Source organism: Tursiops truncatus, chromosome 1 (assembly GCF_011762595.2).
Source record: "Tursiops truncatus isolate mTurTru1 chromosome 1, mTurTru1.mat.Y, whole genome shotgun sequence".
Classification (NCBI taxonomy): Eukaryota; Metazoa; Chordata; class Mammalia; order Artiodactyla; family Delphinidae; genus Tursiops; species Tursiops truncatus.
Window position 1 is genome coordinate 102,317,104 of NC_047034.1, and position 27,593 is coordinate 102,344,696.

General features: G+C 39.2%; 1 protein-coding gene and 1 long non-coding RNA gene across 6 annotated transcripts in view; one reads left to right on the forward strand and one right to left on the reverse strand.

Annotated features, from left to right (window-relative positions):
* MTF2 (metal response element binding transcription factor 2) overlaps window positions 1-15,802 on the reverse strand; it is an 85,747-nt gene extending 69,945 nt beyond the window's left edge. For 4 of the 5 annotated variants that reach the window (XM_073810955.1, XM_073810950.1, XM_033863507.2 and 1 more), the window contains exon 1: window positions 15,542-15,802. Coding sequence is in view for 2 of the 5 variants with exons in the window: in XM_033863500.2 (XP_033719391.1) it covers window positions 15,542-15,546 (5 nt within the window). In the remaining 3 variants the exon portion in view is untranslated. Of the gene's footprint in view, window positions 1-5,317; window positions 5,391-15,541 lie in introns of all 5 variants that reach the window. The other variant, XM_073810948.1, reaches the window with a different exon arrangement.
* The window catches only part of LOC141279761 (uncharacterized), a 28,653-nt gene extending 4,659 nt beyond the window's left edge, over window positions 1-23,994 (forward strand). The window contains exons 2-3 of the long non-coding RNA XR_012334563.1: window positions 7,748-7,806; window positions 23,943-23,994. This is a non-coding gene — a long non-coding RNA (uncharacterized lncRNA). The remainder of the gene's footprint in view (window positions 1-7,747; window positions 7,807-23,942) is intronic.
* Window positions 23,995-27,593: the final 3,599 nt, after the last annotated feature.

Genomic DNA, 27,593 nt, shown 5'->3' on the forward strand with positions numbered 1-27,593 from the left:
AATATAAAATGCTTTCGTAAGTTAACCTCTCATACAATCCTCATTCCCACTCCCCAATATTCCAATCACAACAATAATTCATTTTTCTCATTATTCCTGTGAGATGACGTTGTCAACAAGCATACCATAAAGGGCTTTATGTGTTACATTTGGACCTTATAAACATTACAGTCTCACTCAGTATTCACACGATATTGGTTCCAGGACCCTCACCCCCACCCCTTCTCCCCTGACCCCTCAGACACCAAAATCCAAGGATGCTCTAGTCCTTCATATAAAATGGTATAGTATTTGCATATAACCTATCTTCCCATATACTTTAAATCATCTCTTGGTCACTTATAATACCTAATACAATGTAAATGCTGTGTAAAGAGTTGCCAATGCAAGACAAATTCAATTTTTGCTTTTGGGAAATTTCTGGAATTTTTTTCCTGTATATTTTCCATCTAAGGTTGGTTGAATCCACGAATGCAGAACCCCACAGATATGAGGGCTGACTGTATTTCTCAATCTTTTTTTTTTCCACCTTGGCCCAATGTTCCTGAAAATCCCATTAATAACAGCAACTCACTACAGCAGGGGTCCCCAACCCCCCGGGGCCACGGACAGGTACCAGTCTGTGGCCGGTGAGGAACCAGGCCGCACAGCAGGAAGTGAGCGGCAGGTAAGCAAGCGAAGCTTCATCTGTATTTACAGCCAGTCCCCATGGCTCGCATTACCACCTGAGCTCCGCCCCTATTCAGATCAGCTATAGGAGTACGAACCCTACTGTGAAATGCGCATGCGGGGGATCTAGGTTGCGCTCCCTATGAGAATCTAATCTAAAGCCTGATGATCTGAGGTGGAGCTGAGGTGGTGATGCTAGTGCTGGGGAGCAGCTGCAAATACAGATTATCATTAGCAGAGAGGTTTGACTGCACAGAGACCATAATAAATCAATTGTTTGCAGACTCATCAAAACCCTATCAGTGAGTGGCAAGTGACAATTAAGCTGCATCTGGTGGCAGGCTTTATAGTGAGTCGATGTACTTCAATTGTACAGCTGCACCTGGTGGCAGGCTTTAAGTCAGAATCCGACACTTATTTTAGTCCGCACATGGCCCGCCCATTGTTTTATTTACCACTTCCGTCCGCGCCTCTTTCCTGCACTTTGCACTTGTCTCAGGCACAGTTTTGTTAAGCCCACAGGCTAACCCCAGCCAAAATTAGTAAAAAAACAAACGTCGCTGGAGAGCTTCTTTGAAAAGGGGTAAGACCCGATGATGAGACAGCAAAAGACTCTAAGACTGCCAACAAAAAGAAAGCTGCATTTAAAAGAAAATACCAAGAATGCTACTAAAATTATGGGTTCATTGCAACAGGTGATTCACATTCTCCAAGTCCGCTTTGTATAAAATGTGGCAACCGGCTATCCAACGAAGCCATGAAACCTTCAAAACTGCTTTGCCACATGCAGACCAAGCACCCTGCATTAAAAGACAAGCCTTTGGAGTTTTTCAAAAGAAAAAAACGTGACCACGAAGAACAGAAGCAATTATTGAAGGCCACCACTTCATCAAATGTGTCTGCACTGTGAACATCATTCTTAGTGGCTAACTGCATTGCTAAAGCTAGGAAGCCCTTTACTATTGAAGAGTTGATCCTGCCTGCTGCTAAGGACATTTGTTGTGAACTTTTAGGAGAGGCTGCAGTTCAAAAGGTGGCACGTGTTCCTCTTTCAGCTAGCACCATAACTAGATGAATTGACAAAACAGCAGAGAACACTGAGGCACAATTGTTAGAGGATTAATGAGTCACCATGGTACACAATCCAGGTTGATGAGTCTACCGATGTTGACAACAAGGCAACAATGCATGGTTTTGTTCGATATATTTTTCAGGAGGATGTACGTGAGGATATGTTAAGTACACTTTTGTTGTCAACCAACACCACAGCTGCAGAACTATTCAAGTCTTTGAACGATTACATATCAGGAAAACTGAACTGGTCATTTTGTGTCGGTATATGCAGGGACAGAGCAGCTGCCACGACTGGACGGCTTTCTGGTTTCACTACTTGGGTCGAAGAGGTCACTTCTGAATGTGAGTCTACGCACTGTGTCATCCAGAGAAGTGCTGGTTAGCCGAAAAATGTCACCTGAATTTAACGTTTTACAGGATCTGATTAAAATTATCAACCACTTTAAAGCACATGCCCTTAATTCACGTCTGTTCATGCAGCTCTGTGAGGAGATGGACGCAGAGCACACACATCTTCTCTTATACACAGAAGTGAGATGGCTTTCTAAATGTAGATGACTGGCCAGAGTTTTTGAGTTACGAGAGCCGCTCCAGAGATTTCTTTTAGAAAAACAGTCACCACTGGCAGCACATTTCAGTGACACACAGTGGGTCACAAAATTGCTTACTTGTGTGACATAGTCAACCTGCTCAACGAACTCAATTTGTCATTTCAAGGGAAAACGACAACTGTGTTCAGGTTGGCAAATAAAGTGGCTGCATTCAAAGCCAAACTGTAATTATGGGGGCAACAAGTGAACACTGGGATTTTTGACGTTTCAAACATTAGCAGAGATTTTGAAAGAGACTGAACCAGGGCCTTCTTTCTCCCAGCTGGTGCATGATCACCTATCTCAGCTTTCAAAAGAATCTGAGCATTACTTCCCAACCATAAAAGACCCCCAAACTGGGAAGGAATGGATCCACGACCCATCTGTGAATAAGCCGGGTGAATCAACTTTGTCCGTGCTGAAAGAGGATTGACTGCTTGAGATCACAAATGACGGTGGCCTTAAAAGTATGTTTGAGACAACTTCAAATCTCCATATGTTCAAGGCGGGATATCCTGAGACTGCCACAAAAACACTGAAAAGCCTGCTTCCATTTCCAACATCCTATCTTTGTGAAGCAGGGTTTTCTGCAGTGACAGCAACCAAAACAAGATTACAGAGTAGAATGGACAGAAGCAACACACTTCGGGTGTCACTGTCTCCCATCACCCCCACATGGGACCATCTAGTTGCAGGAAAACAAGCTCAGGGCTCCAACTCTGCATTATTGTAAGCTGTATAATTATTTCATTATATACTACAATGTAATAATAATAGAAATAAAGTGCACATTAAATATAATGCGCTTGAATCATCCACAAACCATCCCCCACCCACCCACCCACCCTGGTCCGTGGAAAAATTGTCTTCCACGAAACTGGTCCTTGGTGCCAAAAACGTCCAGGACTGCTGCACTACAGCATTAGTTAGTTCTCTTTCCTTTCATTTCTACTCCCCTTCCCCCTTTTACTGAGGGGAGGAAGGGACTATTTTTAAATATACCTCCCCATGTTCCTGAGATGTCACCATTCTTGAGCAGCATCTCAAGAACTGGCTGCCTCCTCTACATCTAACCATCATTGGTATGACCAGCTGCTGGCTTTGGGAGCAAAGGAAGGGAAAAAAAAAAAAAGTGAGGGTTCAACTCACAAGGAGAGTGCCTGAAAAGAACTAAGAAGGGTGAATGAGTGCTGGTGTCCCAATGCCTTTCACATTCTGGAACATGGGAAGCAGAAGGGAGCTAGCTATCCACATTTCATCATGAATTAAACCCAGCCATGCCAGGTACCCAAGCATGTATTGCCTCCTGATTTAATAATATTGAAAAACTACAATATAAAAGACAAAGCCCAAGAAAACAGATTACAAAGGAAACAATCCAGGAACAGAGAACTTAAAAAATAAAGTCTATGGGGCTTCCCTGGTGGCGCAGTGGTTGAGAGTCTGCCTGCCAATGCAGGGGACACGAGTTCGTGCCCCGGTCCGGGAGGATCCCGCGTGCTGCGGAGTGGCTGGGCCCGTGAGCCATGGCCGCTGAGCCTGCGCGTCCGGAGCCTGTGCTCCGCAACGGGAGAGGCCACAACAGTGAGAGGCCCACGTACCGCAAAAAGAAACCAAAAAAAACCCACCAAAAAAAAAAGTCTATGGGAATTCCCTGGCAGTCCAGTAGTTAGGACTTAGCACTTTCACTGCCAGGGCCCTGGGTTCCATCCCTGGTCAGGGAACTAAGATACTGTAAGCTGCAGCCAAAATAAACAAATAAAGTCTAATTAATATACATAGAAAAAAATTAAGGATATGTTGCATCCAAACATTGAAAACATGATGATGTAAAAAAGGAACAATCAGAATCCAAGAATGAGCTCCTGAAATTAAAAATATGATTTAAAAAAATCTTTAATTGAACTGGAAAAATAAGTCAATGAAAATATCCCCAGATTATTGGGGGGCGGGTAAATGATCAAGGATATGGAGAATATAAAAGAAAAGAGGGCTTCCCTGGTGGCGCAGTGGTTGAGAGTCCGCCTGCTGATGCAGGGGACATGCGTTCGTGCCCCGGTCCGGGAGGATCCCACGTGCCGCGGAGCGGCTGGGCCCGTGAGCCATGGCCGCGGAGCCTGCGCGTCCGGACCCTGTGTTCCGCAACGGGAGAGGCCACAACAGTGAGAGGCCCGCGTACCGCAAAAAAAAAAAAGAGAAGAAGAAAAAAAGAAAAGAGGCCCTCAATAAAGAGATAATGCACAGAACCAAAAAAATTTTTTTGATCTACGTGTATATTTTCATCTCTAAAAATTAGGTCTACTTTGCATACTGCTCATAACATGCCTTTTTTCATTTTTTCTTTTACAATTTAACAGTATATTTGAAACATCTTTCCATATCTAGAAATATATTTCCACGGCACCTTTTTATTTTTACTAGTTAATATTTATTTCACATTGAGATACAATTGAAATACACTATATTAGTTTCCTGTATACAATATGATTTGATATTTATATATATTGTGAAATGACAACAAAAGTCTTATAACATCAGTTAGCAATAAGTCTAGTTAACACCAGTTACCAGTTACAATTTTTTCTCCTGTATGAAACTTTTAAGATCTACTCAACTTTCAAATACGCAATAGAGTATTACTAACTACAGTCACTATGCTGTACATTACATCCCCATAACTTTATAACTGGAAATTTGTACCTGTTGACCCCCTTCACCCATTTTGTCCAACCCACACCCACAGCCCACAACTCCGGCAACCACCAATCTGTTCTCTGTATCTGAGCTTGGGTTTTTTGGTTGTTGTCCTGTTTTAGATTCCACATATAAGTGAGATCATACAGTATTTGTCTTTCTCTGTCTGACTTATTCTACTTAGCATAATGCCCTTAAGGTCCAGTCACCATGTTGTCACAAACTGCAACATCTCATTCTTTTTTATGGCTGAATAATATTCCATGACACACACACATACACATCCCTACCTCATTTTCTTTATCCATTCATCCACCGATAGACACTCAGGTTGCTTCCAGGTCTTTGCTATTATAAATAATGCTGCAATGAACATGGAAGGTATATACAGTTGACCCTTGAACAAGTAGGAGATTAGGGGCAACAACCAACCCCCCACCCCCACCCCAATGCAGAGTCAAAATCTGAGTGCTGCTATCTCTGCCTCAAAAACAAAGGAACTGATAAATGACTCATCCAAGGTCAGGAAACTGAAATAGTCTTGGATAGAATCATAATCAAATCCTAGTTCTTCTGATTCCACATACTGTGATCTCTAATCAAACACAAACTTTCCCCCCACACTTAGTTAATTTAAAGACCTGTAAAATGAAAATACAGGTACTATATTTGTGGAAAAAAAATCCACATAAAGGTGAATCCGCACACTTCAAACCTGTGTCATTCTAGGTCAACTGGGTATCTTTTCGAGTAGTGTTTCCGTTTTCTTGAAATAAATACCCAGAAATGGAACTGCTGGATCATATGGTAGTCCTATTTTTAATTTTTTGAGGAACCACCATACTGTTTTTCATAGTGGCTGCACCAATTTACATTCCTACCAACAGTGCCCAAGGATTCCTTTTCTCTACATCCTCACCAACACTTGTTATTTCTTGTCTTTTTGGTAAGAGCCAATCTAACAGGTGTGAGGGAATATTATTTTTTAAATAATAATAAAATTTCCCAAGGTTGAAAGGAGACAAAAATCTTCAAAATGATAGGACTTTCAAAGTACTGATTTTCAAAAACCCTAAATTTGCATGAAATTGCATAACACTGAAAACAGAAGACTCAATAAGCTTCCGAAGAGAAAAATCAAGTTACCTAACAAAAGAATGAGAAGCAGAATGAGTTAAAATTCTAGAAGATAATGGACTGCCTCAAAATTGTGAAGAAAAATAAAGTTCAAACTAGAATCCCAATGAACCAAACTAAATTTGAAAAAAATGAAGGCATATAAAATAAATGTTAAGATCTCAAACCAAGATTTGAGGATTTGGCTCTAGTAAAGTGAGGAAATATCCCCCAAGAAAGAAAAAACATGGGATGCAGGAAACAGTGCACCCAACCCAAGAGAGCAACAGAGAGAATCCCCACAATGGCAGCCATGAAAAAAATCTAGAGCACAACTAGTCTGGACCAGAAAAAGAAAAAGAAAGAAAAAAAAAAAAGGTTCCAAAGAGTGGTGTTTGAGGAAAAAGGAAGATTAACAAACTAGACAGTTTAAGACACCAGAAAAATTTACAGATAAGACAAAGGCAGAGAAAACATGAAAAAGTGTTAGAAATTTTAAGGGAAAAAAGTGTTACAAGAAAGGAACTGTAATCATGGTTCTATCCAGCACAGCAGACAATAATATTTACTTGGTCAAGATCATATAAAAGCTGCTTATTAATCTTCAACCTTTAGAATCAACTATAAACAAGACAGATAATTATGGCTAAGAAGAGAATATTAAATGTTTTCAAAATTTAAAACAGAAAAGCAATATGAAAATGACAAAAATTGAGCAGTGGAAGGAGGAAGAGAAACCAAGGCAAAGGAAGGGAGTTTAATAATACTTGCCTTACGAGGTGGAGGAATAAAGTCCAAAACCGATGGGATATGAAAAAAGGTTTAAGTTTAAAGTTAAGGAACTAACCAGTAGAAAACCCAAAAACTGGAAAGGGGAAAAGAAAAGAAATGTAGGGCATAAGTTAACTGAATCTTTATCACAGCATAATCTTTATGTCTTTATACAGCAAAATGTCTAAAGTGAGTAAATCAAATAGTAGTATAAGGGCTTCCCTGGTGGCGCAGTGGTTGAGCGTCCGCCTGCTGATGCAGGGGACACGGGTTCGTGCCCCGGTCCGGGAAGATCCCACATGCCGGGGAGCGGCTGGGCCCGTGAGCCATGGCTGCTGAGCCTGCGCGTCCGGAGCCTGTGCTCGCAACGGGAGAGGCCACAACGGTGACGAGGCCCGCGTAACGCAAAAAAAAAAAAAAAAAAAAAAAAAAAAAAAAAATAGTTGTATAAAAGTATAAATTAGCATTATGGAGACAATGAGCAGAACAAAGGAATATAACACTTAAAAATAAAATAATTCCCTCTCAAAGCAGGACTCAGGAGGCCTGAGGACTGTAGCTGTTCATTTAAATCCTTCTGTTTCTATACTCTGATATTTTTGGTCAACTACATGCATTACCCCACTAAAGGAAATTTTTAAGTGTTTAGCATAAGTGAAAAATATGCTTAAAAAGAAGGCAATGAGACTAAAAAAGGCATTTTTGGTAGCTGAGTGATATAGATTACGTTTTAAAGTTTTTTAATATTTAAATTTTCTACAATGAGTGTATCATATATATATCTTTATTAATAAAAGTTTAAATGAGAGCTGAAGTTGAAACTATTTTTTCAGAGCTTGGCTACATAAAGGAGAGAGGGCTACAAACATCTGGATAAGGATACAAGGTTAAGGTGAATGGCTTTTTCTGTTTTTAAGTATGAAAAGTCTTGACCATGTTTCTAATATGAAAGGAGGATATCAAAAGATAACTGAAAACACAAGTCAGAGAAATTGAATCTTTAAGGGAAAGACTAGTCTTGAATCAAAGAAGGTACATTTCTTTTCATGTCAGTTTGGATACATTTATAGTTAAGTTGGTAGATGTGAAGATAGGAAGTTGAAGCAGTTCATGGTGGGTTTTTTGTTGTTTTTTTTAACATCTTTATTGGAGTATAATTGCTTTACAATGTTGTGTTAGTTTCTGCTGCATAACAAAGTTAATCAGCTGTATGTGTACATACATCACCATATCCCCTCCCTCTTGCGTCTCCCTCCCACCCTCACTATCCCACCCTTCTAGGTGGTCACAAAGCATGGAGCTGATCTCCCTGTGCTGGTCTCCCTGTGTTATGCAGCTGCTTCCCACAAGCTATCTATTTTACACTTGGTAGTGTATATATGTCAATGCTACTCTCTCACTTTGTCCCAGCTTACCCTTCCCCCTCCCCGTGTCCTCAAGTCCATTCTCTACGTCTGCGTCTTTATTCCTGTCCTGAAGCAGTTCATGTTTGAGAGCCTCAAATTTTTTCCAAGAAGAGACAAAAATCTGCTTAAGGAGAGAAGCCAGGAATGCTAAACACCCTGCAATGCATAAAACCACCCTAACTCCCTAAAGAAAGAGTAGACTGAAGAAGCAGGTCTCAACGGTACCTGGGGATCTATGAGCTCTACAAAGTCCTAGCTAGTTTCAAAATAATATTAAGACATTATGTGCCTTTTTCACTCATTCTCCCAGAATTGTAGAGTGGAATTTTCCAGGGACTAAATGATATGTGATGATTTCACTCTTAAGATTAATGGGGTGTGCACATATGTATTCTCATTTTTTAATTCTTCGGGTCCTCAAGAATTAAGACTGTAAAGGGGTCCTAAGACCAAAAAATTTGAGAATCAAATTTGAGAATCACTGCACTAGTGAATTCTGTAAGGATATTCTAAATTTTTAATCTTTGCAAATAACCACTTTTTGTTTGTTCCTCTCTAATGAACAGCAATAAAACTCTTGAAACAAAAAAACTGAAAAACATCATATTCTGCAGGCTGTTTTTGAAAAAGAAAAATCTAAGAGATGAATTTAGACATAAAGTGGAAAAGACTGAAAAAATAGAAAACAGGACATTCAGGAGAAACTTGACTTGGGGAAGGATTTTATCCCCCTTGACAATTCTCATCAACCTAAAGGAAAAAGAATGCCCATTGTTTTCATTATAATCTAGAAACTTATTTTAGTTTCAGAAAGTTCCTAGAAGGTCATTTACTTCCTAGCTAATGAAAAAAAAAAAATCCCTCCTTATAATATCCCTAAATAAGATGATCATCTAGCCTCTGTTTAAACGCTTCCCTGAAAGGAGAATTCTCTATCTCACAACACCTAAATGCAATTTTATAAAACATTTAACAGGTTCACAAGGTTCCCAGACTACAAAGTTCCATTAACTACTTTATTAACCACTTATTTAAAAGATTTTAAATGAGTGTGATGGAAATACTACTAAAATATTTTTCTTTTTCATTTCAAGTATGAAAAACATGCCTATTATTAGTCTTTCCTTTGTATAGCTCTTAGTAATGTTTTAATAAGAAGTGGTAAGTTTCTAAACTTGACCCTAGAACAAAATTTAGTACTTCTTAACCCTGGCTGCAAAACAAAATCAAGTGGGAAAAAATTTTAAACACAAACGTATATAAAAGCCTGTACCAAATCTCTCAAATCAGAATCTCTAGGGTATGAGTTCTAAGAAACTGGTCTTGTTAGTTTTGGTTTGTTTTTCGGTTTTTTATTGATAGCTCTATGGGTGCTTATCTTAGATCAATTAGATCTATCAGCACTGGTCATCCCAAAACACCAAGGGCCAGTATTTTCAAATTCTAACAAAATATGGTTTTAAAAAATTCAACATCTGGTTCAATAACACTTCTAAATATATTATACTCAACAGCGTACATGGCAGTTTACGCTGTACATGTCTGAAGTCAATAATTATGAACAGGGCAAAATAATTTATTCATTCAGTATTAGACATACTCATCATCTAGAGAGGAAAGTTGTAGAAGATGTTTTTAGTGCATAGGTTTCATTACAGGTATACCTGATTCTCTTGTTCTATACAACAACTCTTCTGGGAAAAGATTCTGGAAAATACTACTAACCAATTACACTGCACCTAAAATTTATAAAGTGCTTTCTCCTTTATTTTCCTTCTTGACCCTCCCAACAATCCTGTGAGTAACACATGTGGGTAACATCCCCATTTTACAGGTAAAGAAACTAAAACTGCTGCGGATCTAGCAGATTAAACAAAGACCCCAATCTTCTGAGTATACATTCAGTACTTTCCAGTAGACACCTGTGTCTTTCCACTCCACCCCCCACTACAACTTAAAAAAATTGTGGGAGCTTTTCCTGCAATGTAAACTTCACTAGTAAGGGTAGAGAAAAACAAACACGCATCTTTAGTTTGTTTTTAGAACCTGACTGACCGAAACCAAACCAATTTGACCTGTTCTTGCTACGTCTGCTTTGGTCCACTTTTGTCCCCCTAACTTTTATTTTTTAATCAAACATTTTAGTTTGTGATAATTGTAGATTTATATGCAGTTGTAAGAAATAATAAATTCCATGTAACTCTTACCAAGTGGAAGCATCTTTGATTTAGCATTTTATACTACAGAATAGTATCACAACCAAAAATATTTGATACCAATATTTCCATCATCACAAGGATCCCTCACATTGCCCTGTGCCCTTAATTTTTAAATCCTCATCTTAGGCAACATTTGGAAGTAAATACTCATTAAGTCCCTACTCAGCTTTATCCATTCAAAATAAGAGAACTGTCTTCATAAGCCATTAAAAAAAACCTCATGTTACACGAAGTACTGGTTAGGATTGTCACCACATAATGTAAGATTCTTAAGCCATTACTACAATATCCTTTGCATAATGGGATTTTTCAAGCTAAGACTGCAGTTCTAGTTTCATGAAACAAAAATTTTAACAGATATGCATACTGAATGATTCCATTATATAAAGTTCTATTCAAAATTAAAGTGAACAGTAACTAGGGAGAGGGAAGACTGAGAAAGGCTACATGTGAGCTTCCTAGGGAGAAGTATTCTACACCATGATAGGCTTATGAGAAACACAGTTATATCCATTTTTCAGAACCGTACTGGAGGGCTTCCCTGGTGGCGCAGTGGTTGAGAGTCCACCTGCCGATGAAGGGGACACGGGTTCGTGCCCCGGTCCGGGAGGATCCCACATGCCGCGGAGTGGCTGGGCCCGTGAGCCATGGCCGCGGAGCCTGCGCTTTCGGAGCCTGTGCTCCACAACGGGAGAGGCCACAGCAGTGAGAGGCCCGCGTACCGCAAAAAAAAAAAAAAAAAAAGTACTGGAATTAGGCAATGGTTTCTTAGATACGACATCAAAAACACAAGCAAAAAAAGAAAAAGGGATAAATTAAACTTCATCAAAATTAAAAACTTCTGTGCTTCAAAGGACATCATCCGCCAAAAAAAAAAAAAAAAACGGGGGCTTCCCTGGTGGCGCAGTGGTTGAGAGTCCGCCTGCCGATGCAGGGGACACGGGTTTGTGCCCCGGTCTGGGAGGATCCCACATGCCGCGGAGCGGCTGCGCCCATGAGCCACGGCCGCTGAGCCTGCGCGTCCGGAGCCTGTGCTCCGCAACGGGAGAGGCCACAGTGAGAGGCCCGCGTACTGCCAAAAAAAAAAAAAAAAAAAAAAAAAAAACAAAGGACATCATCAAGTGAAAAGACAACCCACAGGAGAAAATAATTGCACATCATACATCTGATGAGGGACTTGTATCCAAAATATACAAAGAATGCTTACAACTCTCAGTAAAAAGAGAAATAATCCATTTTTTTAAATAGGCAAAGGACCTGAATAGACAATTCTTCAAAGAAGGTACACAACAGGTCAATAACTACAAAACATGCTCAACAACATTACCCATCGGGGTAATGTAAATCAAAACCATGAGGAGATACCACTGCACACCCACTAGGATGATTATGATCAAAAAGACAGACAAGTACAAGCAAGGATGTGGAGAAACTGTAACCCTCATAGTTGCTGGTGAGGCTGTAAAAGGGTGCAGGGTCTTTGGAAAATGGCCTGACATTTCCTCAAAACATTAAACACAGAGGTATCACCTGACCCAGCAATTCCACTCCTAGCTACATACCCAAGAGAAATGGAAGCACGTGTCCATACAAACCCTGTACATGTTATGTTTATAGTAGCATTATTCATAATAGCCAAAAAGTGGGGAAAAAACAATGTCAATCAACTGATGAATGAATAAACAAAATGTAGTACATACAATGAAATCTATTTTAGCCATAAAAAGGAAGTACTGATGTGTGCTACAACATGGATATACTCTGAAAACATTACGCTAGGTGAAAGAAGCCAAACACAAAAGGCCACAAAAATGTATGAGTCCATTCATATGAAATGTCCAAGACAGACAAATATAAACACAAAAAGTAGATTAGTGGTTGGCCCAGGTAGGGAGGAATGGAGAGTGACTACTAATGGATACAGACTTTCATTCTGGAGTAATAAAATGCTCTGAAATTAGATAATGGTGACGGTTGTGCAACTCTGAATATACTAAAAATCACTGAATTATAACTTAAAAGGGTATATACATGTGAGTTATGTATATATAAATATAATACATGCATTATATCTCAATTAAACTATTATTAAAAGTGTAGAGTTAAGATCTTCAAGATGTGTAAATTTTCCCTCAAAAAACTTTAAAAAATAATAAAAACAAAGGAGTGGGGGGGTAGAAGTACAGATGAAACAAGCATGGATACAAAACAGTTCATTATACTTCTATTCACTTTGTATGTGTTTGAAATTTTTTGAGTAAAAATAACAAAATAAATTTTTTAAAATAACAAGGTAAACTAATTTTCCTAAAATCCATTTTTGTTGTTTTTGACAAAGGAAAAAGAAACTTACATCTTAAAAAGACCAGAGACATTGATACCTTCACTATTCTTTTGCAATGTTATATGAAAACAGAGAAATGACAGAAGACGTGATGCGTGGCAAAAATGAAGATTACTTCATCTTAAAAATGTACAAAGAGAACTTGACTCTCCCTAGTTCAAAGATAGTTCTGAATCTCCTTAGTTCAAAGACAGTTCCTTAGTTCCTGTGGTTTCCATGGTTGATGGGTGTGACAATGCCTAATAAATGGATGCAATACTGTGCTGTCCAATACAGCAGTCACATATGGCCATTTAAATTTTAGTTTTAATGAAATAAATTCAATTATCAGCCTCACCAGTTACATTTCTAGCGTTCAACACCACATTGGCCCATGGCTATCATACTGGATACAGCAGATATAGATAACTGCCATCATTGCAGAAAGTTCTATTGGACAACACTACTCGAATACATAAAAAACACCCAAAGAGAAACTACCATATTCCAATTTAGGATTGCTATACTGTATTTTGCTGCAAGAAACAAATCTTGAAGAACACGGGAAACAAAGCATAAAAATATCAACCAAGGAGTATCATTCACAGAAGTTTAGACTAACTAAAGCTGCAATTAAATTTTACTTTCAGAACCACCAAGCTACAGATGTTGGCCATGGCAACTGCTCAGAGGCAAATTTCCCCATCTGTTAAAATAGATTATCACTATACTGCCAGTTTCCTAAAGTCAGATGTAAAGATTATGCTGAAATACAAATAAAGCAAATTATCCTTTCAGTCAAAGATCTAATGAAAAGGTATATTTATAATCCATGACATCAAAGAACTTATGACCCACAGCAAAATACAAAGGATAAAATTCCTTTCCTAACTGAGCTTTGAGGTAACAGGCATAATTAAAAGCATAATTAAATATATTTTGTTTCATCTAGAAAAAAAGTTTAACCAGATGATTTCTATACTTCTAGTTCTAAAATTGTGTGTGCATTTCATCATGATAGGTATAGATTTCCGTTAATGCCCATTGACATGAATATGCAGTTATCAGGAAACAGGTGCACTCTTAATTCAAATACTTCAGAATATTTTTAGCACTTAAAAAAAATGAAGGCGAGCAAATTTAAAATATGAATTCAAATAGATTTTTATATTAGGAACCTAAAAAAAAAAGTTTCACCTTGTATTCCCTTTGCAAGCTATCACTACAAATGCTTGGAGTGTGAATAACATTCCAAATATCAAGAATAGAAAAGACATTTAAAATCAGGTCTTTCCTTGCCAAAACTACTGGGCACTTACAGCTGTTCGTCAAAATGGCTCCATTTAAAGCATTTCAAACCTCTGAAAAGGTCACTCAATAATTTAAGTACATTTTATTTTACCCACATTAAATACTTTTAAATTCACTGTCTTTGCAATCCACTGCTCAAAAAAGAAATTCTCAAGGGAGAATGAAAACATGGAAATTGAAACCAGCCTATAGGCAAAGTGTACAGAAGGGTCACCTGGAATCAATCTGAAGGAGAAAGTTACTACTACCGGAGCATCTGGAGTCAAATTAAATCAGGCACTATTTACATATTTCTAGTTCTATACTGACCTCACATGGTGCTTTCTTACGTTATACACAGGTCTACCTAGGTTTATATATTTGAATTAGTAAATGGGTTCTATCTTTAACCAAAGTTCAATGTTTTAAAGAATAGAATAGCATTCCATATCCCTTTACCCATTGTTCAGGAACCCTCACAGTTCGTCAAATCACCCCGATAAATCCATCTGTTCCCTCTAGCTGCTTCCAAAGAAAAATTCTAGCAACCAAGGACGCCAGACTGTAAAACACATAGTTAAGAGTTCTGGCACTATTAAAACATGTTAAGAAATCTTGGCAAATTAGTTAAAATCCCTTCAACCGTGAGTACCTCAGTTGTAAAAATGAATACAATACTACAAATCTACATCCAAGCAGGCATACGAGTTAGATTTAATTAAACAGAAAACTGTCTCAAATTTTTGGTGGGCTCCGAATATAAGGTACCTCTCCCCCATCTCACACTTTCCCTTCCACTTCTTCCCCTTAAGCTTTCAGGGTTTGCTCTCACGTTCTACTTAGTGTTCCCCTTATCCTCCTACTCCATCCTGCCCTTCTACTCTACCCCCATACTCCAATTCCATACAATTCCACCACCCTCCCGTTTCATGCTGCTACTTCCCTTTGCGGCCCCTAAGGTCCCAGGCAACCCCTGCACTCTGGTCCCCCTCATCTCCCTCAGTCCCCATTTCCTCACGGCTCCTCCCTTCGGTTCCCCACCCCCTCATCACCAGGTTCATCCTGCCCCTCCAACCGTCTCCCGCCCCCAGGTTCCTTCCTGCCCCTCCAAACACAGCTTCCCCGTCTCAACGTTTCATCTTGTTCCTCCAACCGACTTCCCCAACGCCCTGCTCGCTCCTTTAGTCCCTATTTTCTCCAACACCCAACTGACTGCCCCTTTCCATCCATTCTTTTCGACATATGCAAGGCACCCCCATACGTACACTGGAGCCCCCACCCCCACCTCGAGCCTCCATCTTTCCCTTTTATACTTGCTTCCTTTCTTCCTCCTCCCCACCCCCTCCACCTCCTCCGGAAGAGCCTGGTTCCCAGGCCAAGGTCTCTCACCTCATTCGGTCACTTCAGTGGTGCCAACCGCTTCATACAGGAAAAAACAACCAATCACGACCCCGTGGGCGCTTCCCCTGCGAGTCCGAGCACTTACCGGGCACCCGCCCCACCAGGCACCCCGCACATACACACGCACAAACCGAGGACCTGGGGACGAAGGTTGGGGGGGGAGAGAGTGAGCGTTCTTACACCGGCCTCAAACACAGCCCACTTCACTACAACCCTTCGCCATTTTGGTTTCCCGCGGACTGCCGGTGCATTCTGGGAGCGCAGAGAGACTCCGGGACCGAATGGCAGCTCTTCAGAGCCGCGAGGGGGCGGAGACTGTGTGGTAAGCGCGGAAGAACACCGTGCCCTGCGTCCGCGGCAGGGACTGAACAAAGAAGGACTCTTTAACTTTGCGGTGGGGCTAAGTCCTTCCGCCGCCGGCGCTAACACAATAGTGAACGCTGAGCTTGGGACCCTAGGCTGTACTGCTGCTGTTTGTGTTGCAGAGGGAAGATAGTGTCCAACTTTCACGCTGCATGTTCTGTTCCTGAGAAATAGGACGGTGCTCGCTACGTCTTGCCTTGCCAGTAACCCTTCTGTGGAGAAAATCTCTTATCTTCACCCTGAGACCTGCTGTTCGAATTTCATTCAGCGCGGAAAAGACCCTGGATGTCAGAATTATATTTTGTTCGGCGATTATTGTCCAGCCCCAAATTCCTTCCTATCAGAAGCTGCTTATATAGAAGATTTTCGGACTTTTTTTCCCTGACGATGAAAGGTTTCTCTGTTTATTTGCTTTGCAAATCCTTACTAATTGTGATGAAATCTGAGAATAATTTCGTGCAAAGTGGTTTATTTTAGGAATACAGAACTTTTTCGTACTAGGGCAGACCCTTAGCTGCCGACAGAGGTTCCAAGTGACAGACAGAGAGTGCATGCTTGTCTCTGTGACTTCTACTTAGATAAAACCCAGCTCCTCTTAGTAGCCACATGAGGGACCTTTGTTTATAACTTTGTCAAAATATTTTAAAAATCATTTTATATTTTGTGTCATATTACATCACAGGGATAATTAGTACCATGTTTTTCAATCTGTTTAAGAAGACAGCTTCAGTCTATCTGCTACCCTTCAAGTTTCATTTTGAACTCTGTAATAACATAGTTTCTCAAAAATATATCTTCAATGCCCTTCACACTTTTTGGTTGAGTAGAGTTTAACTTTAAAAAAAGTAGATGCAGTCCAAAAATGGATAAAGATATTACACAAACAGGTATATTTGCTGTGCATCTAAGCCTAGTCACAGAATACCAGTTTTAGAGAACATTTGGTCTAAATTCTCCTCAACATTTCTCTCAAGTGGTCAGCAACCCTCAGCTTCAACATCTTCAGTGGTTCAGTACCTCAGAGGCAGTCATTTCAATTTCACAAACACTAATAACTAGAAAGTTATTCCTTGTATAGATGTACAATCTGCCTTCCTATAATTTCCACTTACTAGTATAACTTTCAGCTTCTTTAGCCACACGAAAGTGTTCTAATTTCTTATACATTAGAGAAGTCAATGATGCCTGTCTTTTTGAAATTTAAAAAAAAAAAGCTTGCTATTTGCCTATGTAAACATATAAGTACAAGAGGGCAATCATTTAATTTGAGGAAGCCAGGTGCTCAGGGAATAAAGGGCACTGAGGGAGGCACAGTAAAAAAAATTCCTGTAACTGTGGTCGTAGGAATTTCTGGGGACTTCCCTGGTGACACAGTGGTTAAGAATCTGCCTGCCAAGGCAGGGGACACAGGTTCGAGCCCTGGTCCGGGAAGATCCCACATGCCACGGAGCAACTAAGCCTGTGCGCCGCAACTACTGAGCCTGCACTCTAGAGCCCGCGAGCCACAACTACTGAAGCCCTTGTACCTAGAGCCCGTGCTCCACAACGAAGAGTAGCCCCGCTCACCACAACTAGAGAAAGCCCACGTGCAGCAATGAAGACCCAAAGCAGCCAAAAATAAATTAAAAATTTTTTAATATATATATTTTTACAGAGTGAAGTAAGTCAGAAAGAGAAAAACAAATACCATATATTAACGCACATATGTGGAACCTAGAAAAATAGTACAGATGAACCAGTTTGCAAGGCAGAAATAGAGACACAGATGTAGAGACCAAACGTATGGACACCAAGGGGGGAAATTGGGGGTGGGGGGACTAATTGGGAGATTGGAATTGACATATATACACTAATATGTATAAACTAGATAACTAATAAGAACCTGCTGTATAAAAAATAAATAATTTTTTTTCATCTTTATTGGAGTGTAATTGCTTTACAATGGTGTGTTCGTTTCTGCTTTACAACAAAATGAATCAGTTATATATATACATATGTTCCCATACCTCTTCCCTCTTGCGTCTCCCTCCCTCCCACCCTCCCTATCCCACCCCTCCAGGTGGTCACAAAGCACTGAGCTGATCTCCCTGTGCTATGCGGCTGCTTCCCACTAGCTATCTACCTTAAGTTTGGTAGTGTATATATGTCCATGCCTCTGTCTCCCTTTGTCACAGCTTACCCTTCCCCCTCCCCATATCCTCAAGTCCATTCTCTAGTAAGTCTGTGTCTTTATTCCTGTTTTACCCCTAGGTTCTTCATGACATTTTTTTTCTTAAATTCCATATATACGTGTTAGCATACGGTATTTGTGTCTCTCTTTCTGACTTACTTCACTCTGTATGACAGACTCTAGGTCTATCCACCTCATCACAAATAGCTCAATTTCGTTTCTTTTTATGGCCGAGTAATATTCCATTGTATATTCCATTGTATATATGTGCCACATCTTCTTTATCCACTCATCTGATGATGGACACTGGTTGTTTCCATCTCTGGGCTATTGTAAATAGAACTGCAATGAACATTTTGGTACATGACTCTTTTCGAATGTTGGTTTTCTCAGGGTATATGCCCAGTAGTGGGATTGCTGGGTCATATGGTAGTTCTATTTGTAGTTTTTTAAGGAACCTCCATACTGTTCTCCACAGTGGCTGCATCAATTTACATTCCCACCAACAGTGCAAGAGGGTTCCCTTTTCTCCACACCCTCTCCAGCATTTATTGTTTCTAGATTTTTTGATGATGGCCATTCTGACTGGTGTGAGAAGATATCTCATTGTAGTTTTGATTTGCATTTCTCTAGTGATTAGTGATGTTGAGCATCCTTTCATGTGTTTATTGGCAGTCTGTATATCTTCTTTGGAGAAATGTCTATTTAGGTCTTCTGCCCATTTTTGGATTGGATTGTTTGTTTTTCTGTTATTAAGCTGCATGAGCTGCTTGTAAATTTTGGAGATTAATCCTTTGTCAGTTGCTTCATTTGTAAATATTTTCTCCCATTCTGAGGGTTGTCTTTTGGTCTTCTTTATGGTTTCCTTTGCTGTGCAAAAGCTTTGAAATTTCATTAGGTCCCATTGGTTTATTTTTATTTTTATTTCCATTTCTCTAGGAGGTGGGTCAAAAAGGATCTTGCTGTGATTTATGTCATAGTGTCCTGCCTATGTTTTCCTCTAAGAGTTTGAGAGTTTCTGGCCTTACATTTAGGTCTGTAATCCATTTTGAGCTTATTTTTGTATATGGTGTTAGGGAGTGATCTAATCTCATAGTTTTACATGTACCTGTCCAGTTTTCCCAGCACCACTTATTGAAGAGGCTGTCCTTTCTCCACTGTACATTCCTGCCTCCTTTATCAAAGATAAGATGACCATATGTGCGTGGGTTTATCTCTGGGCTTTCTATCCTGTTCCATTGATCTATCTTTCTGTTTTTGTGCCAGTACCATACTGTCTTGATTACTGTAGCTTTGTAGTATAGTCTGAAGTGAGGGAGCCTGATTCCTCCAGCTCCGTTTTTCGTTCTCAAGATTGCTTTGGCTATTCGGGGTCTTTTGTGTTTCCATACAAATAGTGAAATTTTTTGTTCCAGTTCTGTGAAAAATGCCACAAGCAGAGACTAAAGTTGTGCAACCATCACCACAATCCAGTTTTAGGATGTTTCCATCACCCTAAAAGAATTCATTATGCCTGTTTGCAATCAATCCTTGTTCTGACTTCCAAACTCAGGCAATCTGTTATCTGTCTCCATAGAAATGCCTTTTCTGGCCATTTCATAAATGGACTCACACAGTATGTCGTCTTTTGGTCTGCCTTCTTTCACTCAGCACAATGTTTTTGAGGTTCATCCACATTGTACCATGTGTCTCTAGTTCTTTCCTTTTCATTGCTGAATAGTACTCCATTGTATGAATGTGCCATATTTTGTTTATTCATTCACCAGTTGATGCACATTTGAATTGTTTCCAGTTTGGGGCTATTATGAATAATGATGCTATGAATATTTGTGTACAAGTCTTGTGTAGATACTTGTTTTTACTTTTCTTGGATCGATTCCTAGAAGTGGAATTGCTGCATTGTATGGTAAGTTTATGTTTAAGCTTTTGAGATACTGCCAAAGTGTTTTCCAAAGTGTAAGCAATGAGAGAGAGTTCTGATTTCTCCACATCCTCACCAATACTTGTTATTGTCTATCTTTTTTATTTTACTGACTCCAGTGGGAGTGAAGTCGTTTCCTTTCATGGTTTCAATCTGTATTTCCCTAATGGCTAATGATGTTGAGCATCTTTTCATGTGCTTATTAGCCATTATTATATCTTGTTTGGTGAAACATATATTCAAATCTTTTAACCACTTTTTTTTAACACCTCTATTGGAGTATAATTGCTTTACAATGGTGTGTTCGTTTCTGCTTTATAACAGAGTGAATCAGCTATATGTATACATATATCCCCATATCTCCTTCCTCTTGCGACTCCCTCCCACCCTCCCTATCCCACCCCTCTAGGTGGTCACAAGGCATGGAGCTGATCTCCCTGTGCTGATCTCCCTGTGCTATGCATCTGCTTCCCACTAGCTATCTATTTTACATTTGGTAGTGTATATATGTCCATGCCACTCTCTCACTTCGTCCCAGCTTACCCTTCCCCCTCCCCGTGTCCTCAAGTCCATTCTCTATGTCTGCGTCTTTATCCCTGTCCTGCCCCTAGGTTCTTCAGAACCATTAAAAAAATTTTTTTGGATTCCATAAATATGTGTTAGCATACAGTATTTGCTTTTCTCTTTCTGACATATTTCACTCTGTATGACAGACTCTAGGTCCATCCACCTCACTACAAATAACTCAATTTAGTTTCTTTTGATGGCTGAGTAATATTCTAATGGTGTCTTTTGAAGCACAAAAGTTTCTTAATTTTGATAAAGTTCAATGGATCTTTTTTCAATGCCATATGCTTTTGATGTTATAGCTAAGAACTCTTTGCCTGACCCAAGATCACAAAGATTTTCTATTATGTTTTCTCATGGAAGTTTTATAGGTTTAGCTCTTACATTTAAGTCTATGATCCAGTTGAGTTAATTTTTGTGTATACTGTGAGGTATGGGCCTGTATTCATCTTTTTGCATGTAAATTTTTAATTAGAGAAACAAACTCTTGTTGTGTTAAACCACTGCAATTTGGAGTTGTCTGCCACCCAGCATATTTTAATTTACTCTGACTGAAACAATCTAGATATGTTAATATGTAACAGAACTCAATAATAGCATTGAGCTCTCTACCATATTCAAAGCCAAAAATGAAAAATACAAAAATTTGAGAATATTCAAAATATTAGGTAATTCTCAAAATTTATAAAAATTTATATAATTGAAAAATCACAGAGAATGTTATAAAATACTGTGTTTATAAACGTACAAGCTCTCAATTATTAGCTATTATTCTCTGTGGAGAAAGACTAGAAGATCTTTTACATTATTCATTGTGCAGAGATAGAAATATGAATAACTAGACAAGTCAGAGACATCAAAGAAACACATTCTGTAAAAAAAAAACAAAAAAAACCCAACAATGGTTCTGATGAACCTAGGGGCAGGACAGGAATAAAGATGCAGACATAGAGAGTGGACTTGAGGACATGGAGAGGGGGAAGGGTAAGCTGGGACGAAGTGAGAGAGTGGCATGGACATATATACACTACCAAATGTAAAATAGATAGCTAGTGGGAAGCAGCCACATAGCACAGGAAGATCAGCTTGGTGCTTTGTGACCACCTAGAGGGGTGGGATATGTAGGGTGGGAGGGAGAAGTAAGAGGGAGGAGGTATGGATATGTATGTATATGTATAGCTGATTCACTTTGTTATACAGCAGAAATTAACACACCATTGTAAAGCAATTATACTCCAATGAAGATGTTAAAAAAAAAAAAAAGGAAACACATTCTGTGTCCTTATAGTGTTTGCTTTCATTGGTCTGAAAAGGGAAATGGATCTGAAATATATAAAAAAAAATAAAGAATGTTTTCATAATAATCAAATCAAAAGGATTTGTTAAAATTCCTTTCCTTTTTATCCAAAACTGAAACGTCCATATGTAACATGAACATTGTTTTTAAACCCAGTTATTTGTTGTAAAAATATATATAGCAAATTTAAACCCCTCATATAATACATCTTAAAATATAGCATGCCCATTATCAATTTATTACCTACCATTTCCAAATTCACCCTTCATTACTTGTTTTGTGAAAATGGATGTGGACCCTTTAAATATTTTTCCCTCACCAGCTGGCAGAATGTTAAGCTTTGTCAGAGGAGAGTGCTGGAGAGACCGTGCCATGTAAAATGGTTTTCCTACCACAGTAAAGTATCACATCACACGGGTCAGAATGGCCATCATCAAAAATCTACAAACAATAAATGGTGGAGAGGGTGTGGAGAAAAGGGGACCCTCTTGCGCTGTTGATGGGAATGTAAATTGATAGAACCATTATGGAGAACAGTGTGGAAGTTCCCTAAAAAACTGAAAGTGCAGCTACCATATGACCCAGCAATCCCACTACTGGGCATATACCCTGAGAAAACCAGAATTCAAAAAGACACATGTACCACAATTTTCATTGCAGCACTATTTACAATAGCCAGGACATGGAAGCAACATAAGTGTCCATCGACAGATGAATGGAGAAAGAAGATGTGGCACATATATACAATGGAATATTACTCAGCCATAAAAAAATGAAATCGAGTTATTTGTAGTGAGGTGGATGGACCTAGAGTCTGTCATACAGAGTGAAGTATGTCAGAAAGAGAAAAACAAATACTGTATGTTAACACATATATATGGAATCTAAAAACAAAAAGTGGTTCTGATGAACCTAGGGGCAGGACAGGAATAAAGACGCAGACATAGAGAATGGACTTGAGGACACAGGGAGGGGGAAGGGTAAGCTGGGACGAAGTGAGAGAGTGGCATGGACATATATACACTACCAAATGTAAAATAGATAGCTAGTGGGAAGCAGCTGCATAGCACAGGGAGATCAGCTCGGTGCTTTGTGACCACCTAGAGGGGTGGGATAGTGAGGGTGGGAAGGAGACGCAAGAGGGAAGAGATATGGGGATATATGTATATGTATAGCTGATTCACTTTGTGATACAGCAGAAACTAACACAACATTGTAACACAATTATACTCCAATAAAGATATTAAAAAAATAAAAATAAAGTGGTTTTCCTTCCTGGTTCCAAAGTGTACTCTCAGCAGCCTCCCACAGTGTGCAAAGCTTCCCCAGAGCTGGGACCCTGTAGCATGTGCACATTCCTTAGGCTTGTCAAATCATCTTTCCCCTACCCTAATCCCAGAATAATTTACATGTGCTTCCATCAAATGATATTTGTGCTGTCTTGGCAGTCAAAAATTTAAGGCAAGTGAAAACTGTGTGTGCAGTCAAAACAAATCACTCAATTAAGAGTCATAAGGGACTTCCCTGGTGGTCCAGTGGTTAAGACTCCACGCCTCCATTGCAGGGTGCACAGGTTCGATCCCTGGTTGGGTAAAGTCCTGCATGTCACACAGCACGGCCCAAAAAAAAAAGAGTCATAAGAACTAGGTTCCAATTCATGCTTGTGACATATCCTGCCTATGACAGAAGCTTTTGAAGATTAAATCAGCAAAAGCTAGGAGGAAGGGGATGAGAGAGAGAATTATCCAGTGGTAAGAAAAAGTAAAGCATCTTATCTGCTTTGCTCTGCTATTTTGTCCACTGAGTGTTCAAAGATGTAGACAAGAAAAGACAGAAAGCATGATGTGAGAGACAGAATAACAGAAGCAGGAACGCTGGAAGACAAAGGACCTGAGCTGCTGGCCAGCCTCTCTCACTTTATTAGCTGAGTGATCTTGGGCAAGTTTCCTAAACTCTCACAGCCTGAGCTTCTTTGCTGAATTCAATGGGGAGGATAAGAATATCAACATTAAAGCTTTATCATTTGGATTAAATGAAATAATATGTGTAAAAGTATTTTTTTCTCTTACAGCAGTTATTACATGTCTGACTCCCCTGATTCAACTGTGAGCTTCTTGAGGGTAGGAAGCCATTACTATTCTTTATATCCCTATTCCTGGAAACACATTTGGACCACAGATCTGCCTTTATATAAATAAAATTTTAAATGGGTATTTATTTAACAATAAATAACAGAAAAACTGTGCTACACAGTGTTCAGGACAGGGGACAAGCATTGATAATATATATCCACAAAGTGAGCTGGAGGGCTTAGAGTGTGGAGATAGTGCCATTAATAAGTAATTGAGATACACAAATGTACAGAGGTGTGAAGGGTGTGATGCATGTTAGGAATAAGAACAAATTTAGTGAAACCTACTGTGAAAGATAGAAATAGGATTGAAAGGTGGTTGGGTCTTATCGTGAGAGACCTTGTATGACAAGTGGTATCAGTCAAGACTTGTTTCATTGCAAGGGTCATGACTGTAACCAGAACAAGCCTTGGAAAGGTGAAAACCCTTGCCTTGGTGTTGCCTAGAAACAGAAACTAAAGAGATATAAGGATCCTCCGTCTCTCTCCCTCTCTCTCTCTCTCTCATCTCTTCTCCTCTCTGAATGGTGTTTCATCTCTTCCTCTGCAGATGGCGTTCTCTGTTTAGTGGGAAACAGGGCTTTTAGGAAGGTTATATCTTCTAGAGGAACCAATTAAGAAAAGGGAATTTTCTACCTCTACCTCCTTCCCCCATCCCTACCCCCCACCTTTAGTGTACCAGCCAAAAAAATCCCAGTGAAGTATTCTGTTGGGCTAGGCTCGGGTCACATGCTTATCCTGAACCAGATGTTATAGGCAAGAAGATGAGATAGTCAACAAAAATTGAACCAATGCCCATCCCTGTAGCCAAAAAAGTGGAGTCTTATTAGCTGTCACCGCAAGAGGCAGAGTACTGGACTGGACTGGGAGATAAGATGTTTTCCCAAAGAAGGATTTGCTATTCTGGGCTATCAAAATATTTTAAATCTACTAACATGCAGTGAAGTTTGAACTTCCATTATTATAATAAAAGTAATAATAATAATATTTATTGAATGTTTACCCTCTGCTAAGATGTGTGAAAAAGTACTTTACATATGCTACTTTATTTAATATTCCCAACCACCCTATGAAGCATATATTATCAATTCCTGTTTTACAGGTAAAGCATCTGAGGTACAGAGAAGATAAGCAAATTGTCCAGGGTCACAGAACAGTAAGTGCAGATCTGAATCCGATTTTTGTTTGTTTGTTTTGGCAGCACTACGCAGCTTGCAGGATCTTAGTTGTCTGACCAGGGATTGAACCTGGGCCACCCCAGTGAAAGCGCCATGTCCTAACCATTGGACCATCAGGGAATTCCCTGAATCCAGTTTTGTTTGACTCTGGAGATGATTTTTTAATCACTATCCTATAGAGAAATAGGAGAATCATCAGAGGATTTTTAAATAAATCCATCCTTTAGAAATATCGCTCTGGTGGTAGTGTGGAAATTGGATTCAAGATGGGAAATACTGCAAATAGAGAGGCCGCTGCAACTGTCTAGGTGAGTAATGGCTGAAGGTCTGAACAGCAAGGAAAGAAGAGATATCAGAGACAGAAAGAGATGCCAACGAAACTTGGCAGTCACTGGAAGAGATAGGTGACAGAATGAATTGATTTGAGGATAATCTTTGAGGTCTGTGGCTTGAGTGAGATGAGAGATGATGACTGTATTTCTTCGTATCTTCTTCCCTCTTTCCTTTCTTTCTTCCCTTCTTCATTTTTGCAAAGACTGGATAAGGTGGTTGATATTAAAATTAACCAAGATAGATAATAAAAGATATGGAACAATTTGAGGGAAAAGCTAATTAACTAAGTTCTGAACAATTTGAGTTTAAGGTGCCCATGGGATATTAAAATAAGATGTCAAGTATGCAGCAGGAAGTTCAGCTAGAGCTCAATAAAGGAGAGGGCTGGTATTAGATGGAAAGCTACACACCTAATCAAGCCTTGGTACTCCAGTCCAGTTTGCTTCACTAGTGTTCTTCCCTGTCTCTCCTATGCCAGGAACAAGGGTTTGGCAAAAATAGTAATTAAAAATGAATCAGAATATATTTAATTACATAATCTTGGGTATTCAAATTTAATTTCACAAAATGTACAAATTAAACTGGAGTATTTGAAAGATTGCTGACAAAAGAAAACAGGAATGAATAAATAGGGTCAATTTGTGGATCTTGTTTCACCGCTGTCATTAGTTAATCATTATCTCTGTGGTAAGATTTTTTTTTCCTTCTTTATGTTCCTCTCTATTTCCTAATTTTTCCACTCTTGTAATAGTTAAAAGGATATTTAAAACTCATGCAGTACAGTGATATAGGTTTCTGGTCATGTAACCTGTGAGAAAATGTAAATGCTGTCATCTAGGAGCGTTTGAAAGCTCCCAGGCTGTCAAAACGTGGGGAGCTCTCCAGGGTACTGGACTCCCTCTCTTGAAATTCTGACTGGTGAACCAGATCTTTATGTCTCTTCTGACTTATCTGTCCTTGGTCTACCCTGAATCCTGCCCTCTGATCAAATGGCTGTCTCAACTATGTCTTAACCTGCAACTTAGTTCTCTGGATGAGTTCCCAACAGGCTTTAACTGTTCATTTTATGCTGATGCCTTCAAAATCGGTAGAACCAGTAACTTTCTTCCCACCCAAACTCATCTGTTCCATTTCTGTTGACATTAACCTTCCTTAATTTATCTAACAAATGCTACTGAGTATACAAAGAAATGTAAAATGCAAAACTATAAAACTTACAGAAGATAATATAGGAGAAAGTCTTTGCGATTTGGGTTTGGCAATTTGCTTTTAGACGCACCACTAAAACCATGCTCCATGAATTAAAAAATCGATAAGTTGAACTTTATGAAAATTAACTTCACTCTGCAAAAGACACCATTAAGAAAAGGAAATCAAGGAATGGGAGAAAATATTTGCAAAACACATCCAGTAAAGAACATATCCAAAAAATACAAAGAACTTTTAAAGCTCAACAATAAGAAAACAAAGAACCCAATTAAAAATGGGCAAGAAACCTGAACAGACAACTTACCAAAGAAGACATAAAGATGGCAAATAAAGCATATGAAAAGATGCTCAACATTATACGTCATTAAGGAACTGCGAATTAAAATGATGAGATACTATTACACACCTATTAGAATGGCTAAAATCCAAAATGCTGATAAAACCAAATGCTGGTGAAGATGTAGAGCAGTAGGAACTCTTATCATTGCTGGAGAATGGTACAGGCACTTTGGAAGACAGTTTGGCAGTTTCTTACAAAACTAGGTACAGTCTTACCATATGATCTGGGAATCACAATCTTAGGTGTTTACCCAAATAAATATAAATATGTCCACACAAAAACTTGCACATGAATGGTTACATATGTTTGTAGCAAAACTAGAAGCAACCAACATGTCCTTCAACAGTTGAATGGATGAACAAACTATGGTACATCCTTACAGTAGGATATCATTCAATGATAAAAAGAAATCAGCTATGAAGCAATGAAAGGACATGGAGGAAACAAATGCATATTGCTAAGTGAAAGACGCCAGTCTGAAAAGGCTACACACTGTATGAGTTCAACACTGTGATATTCTGGAAAAGGCAA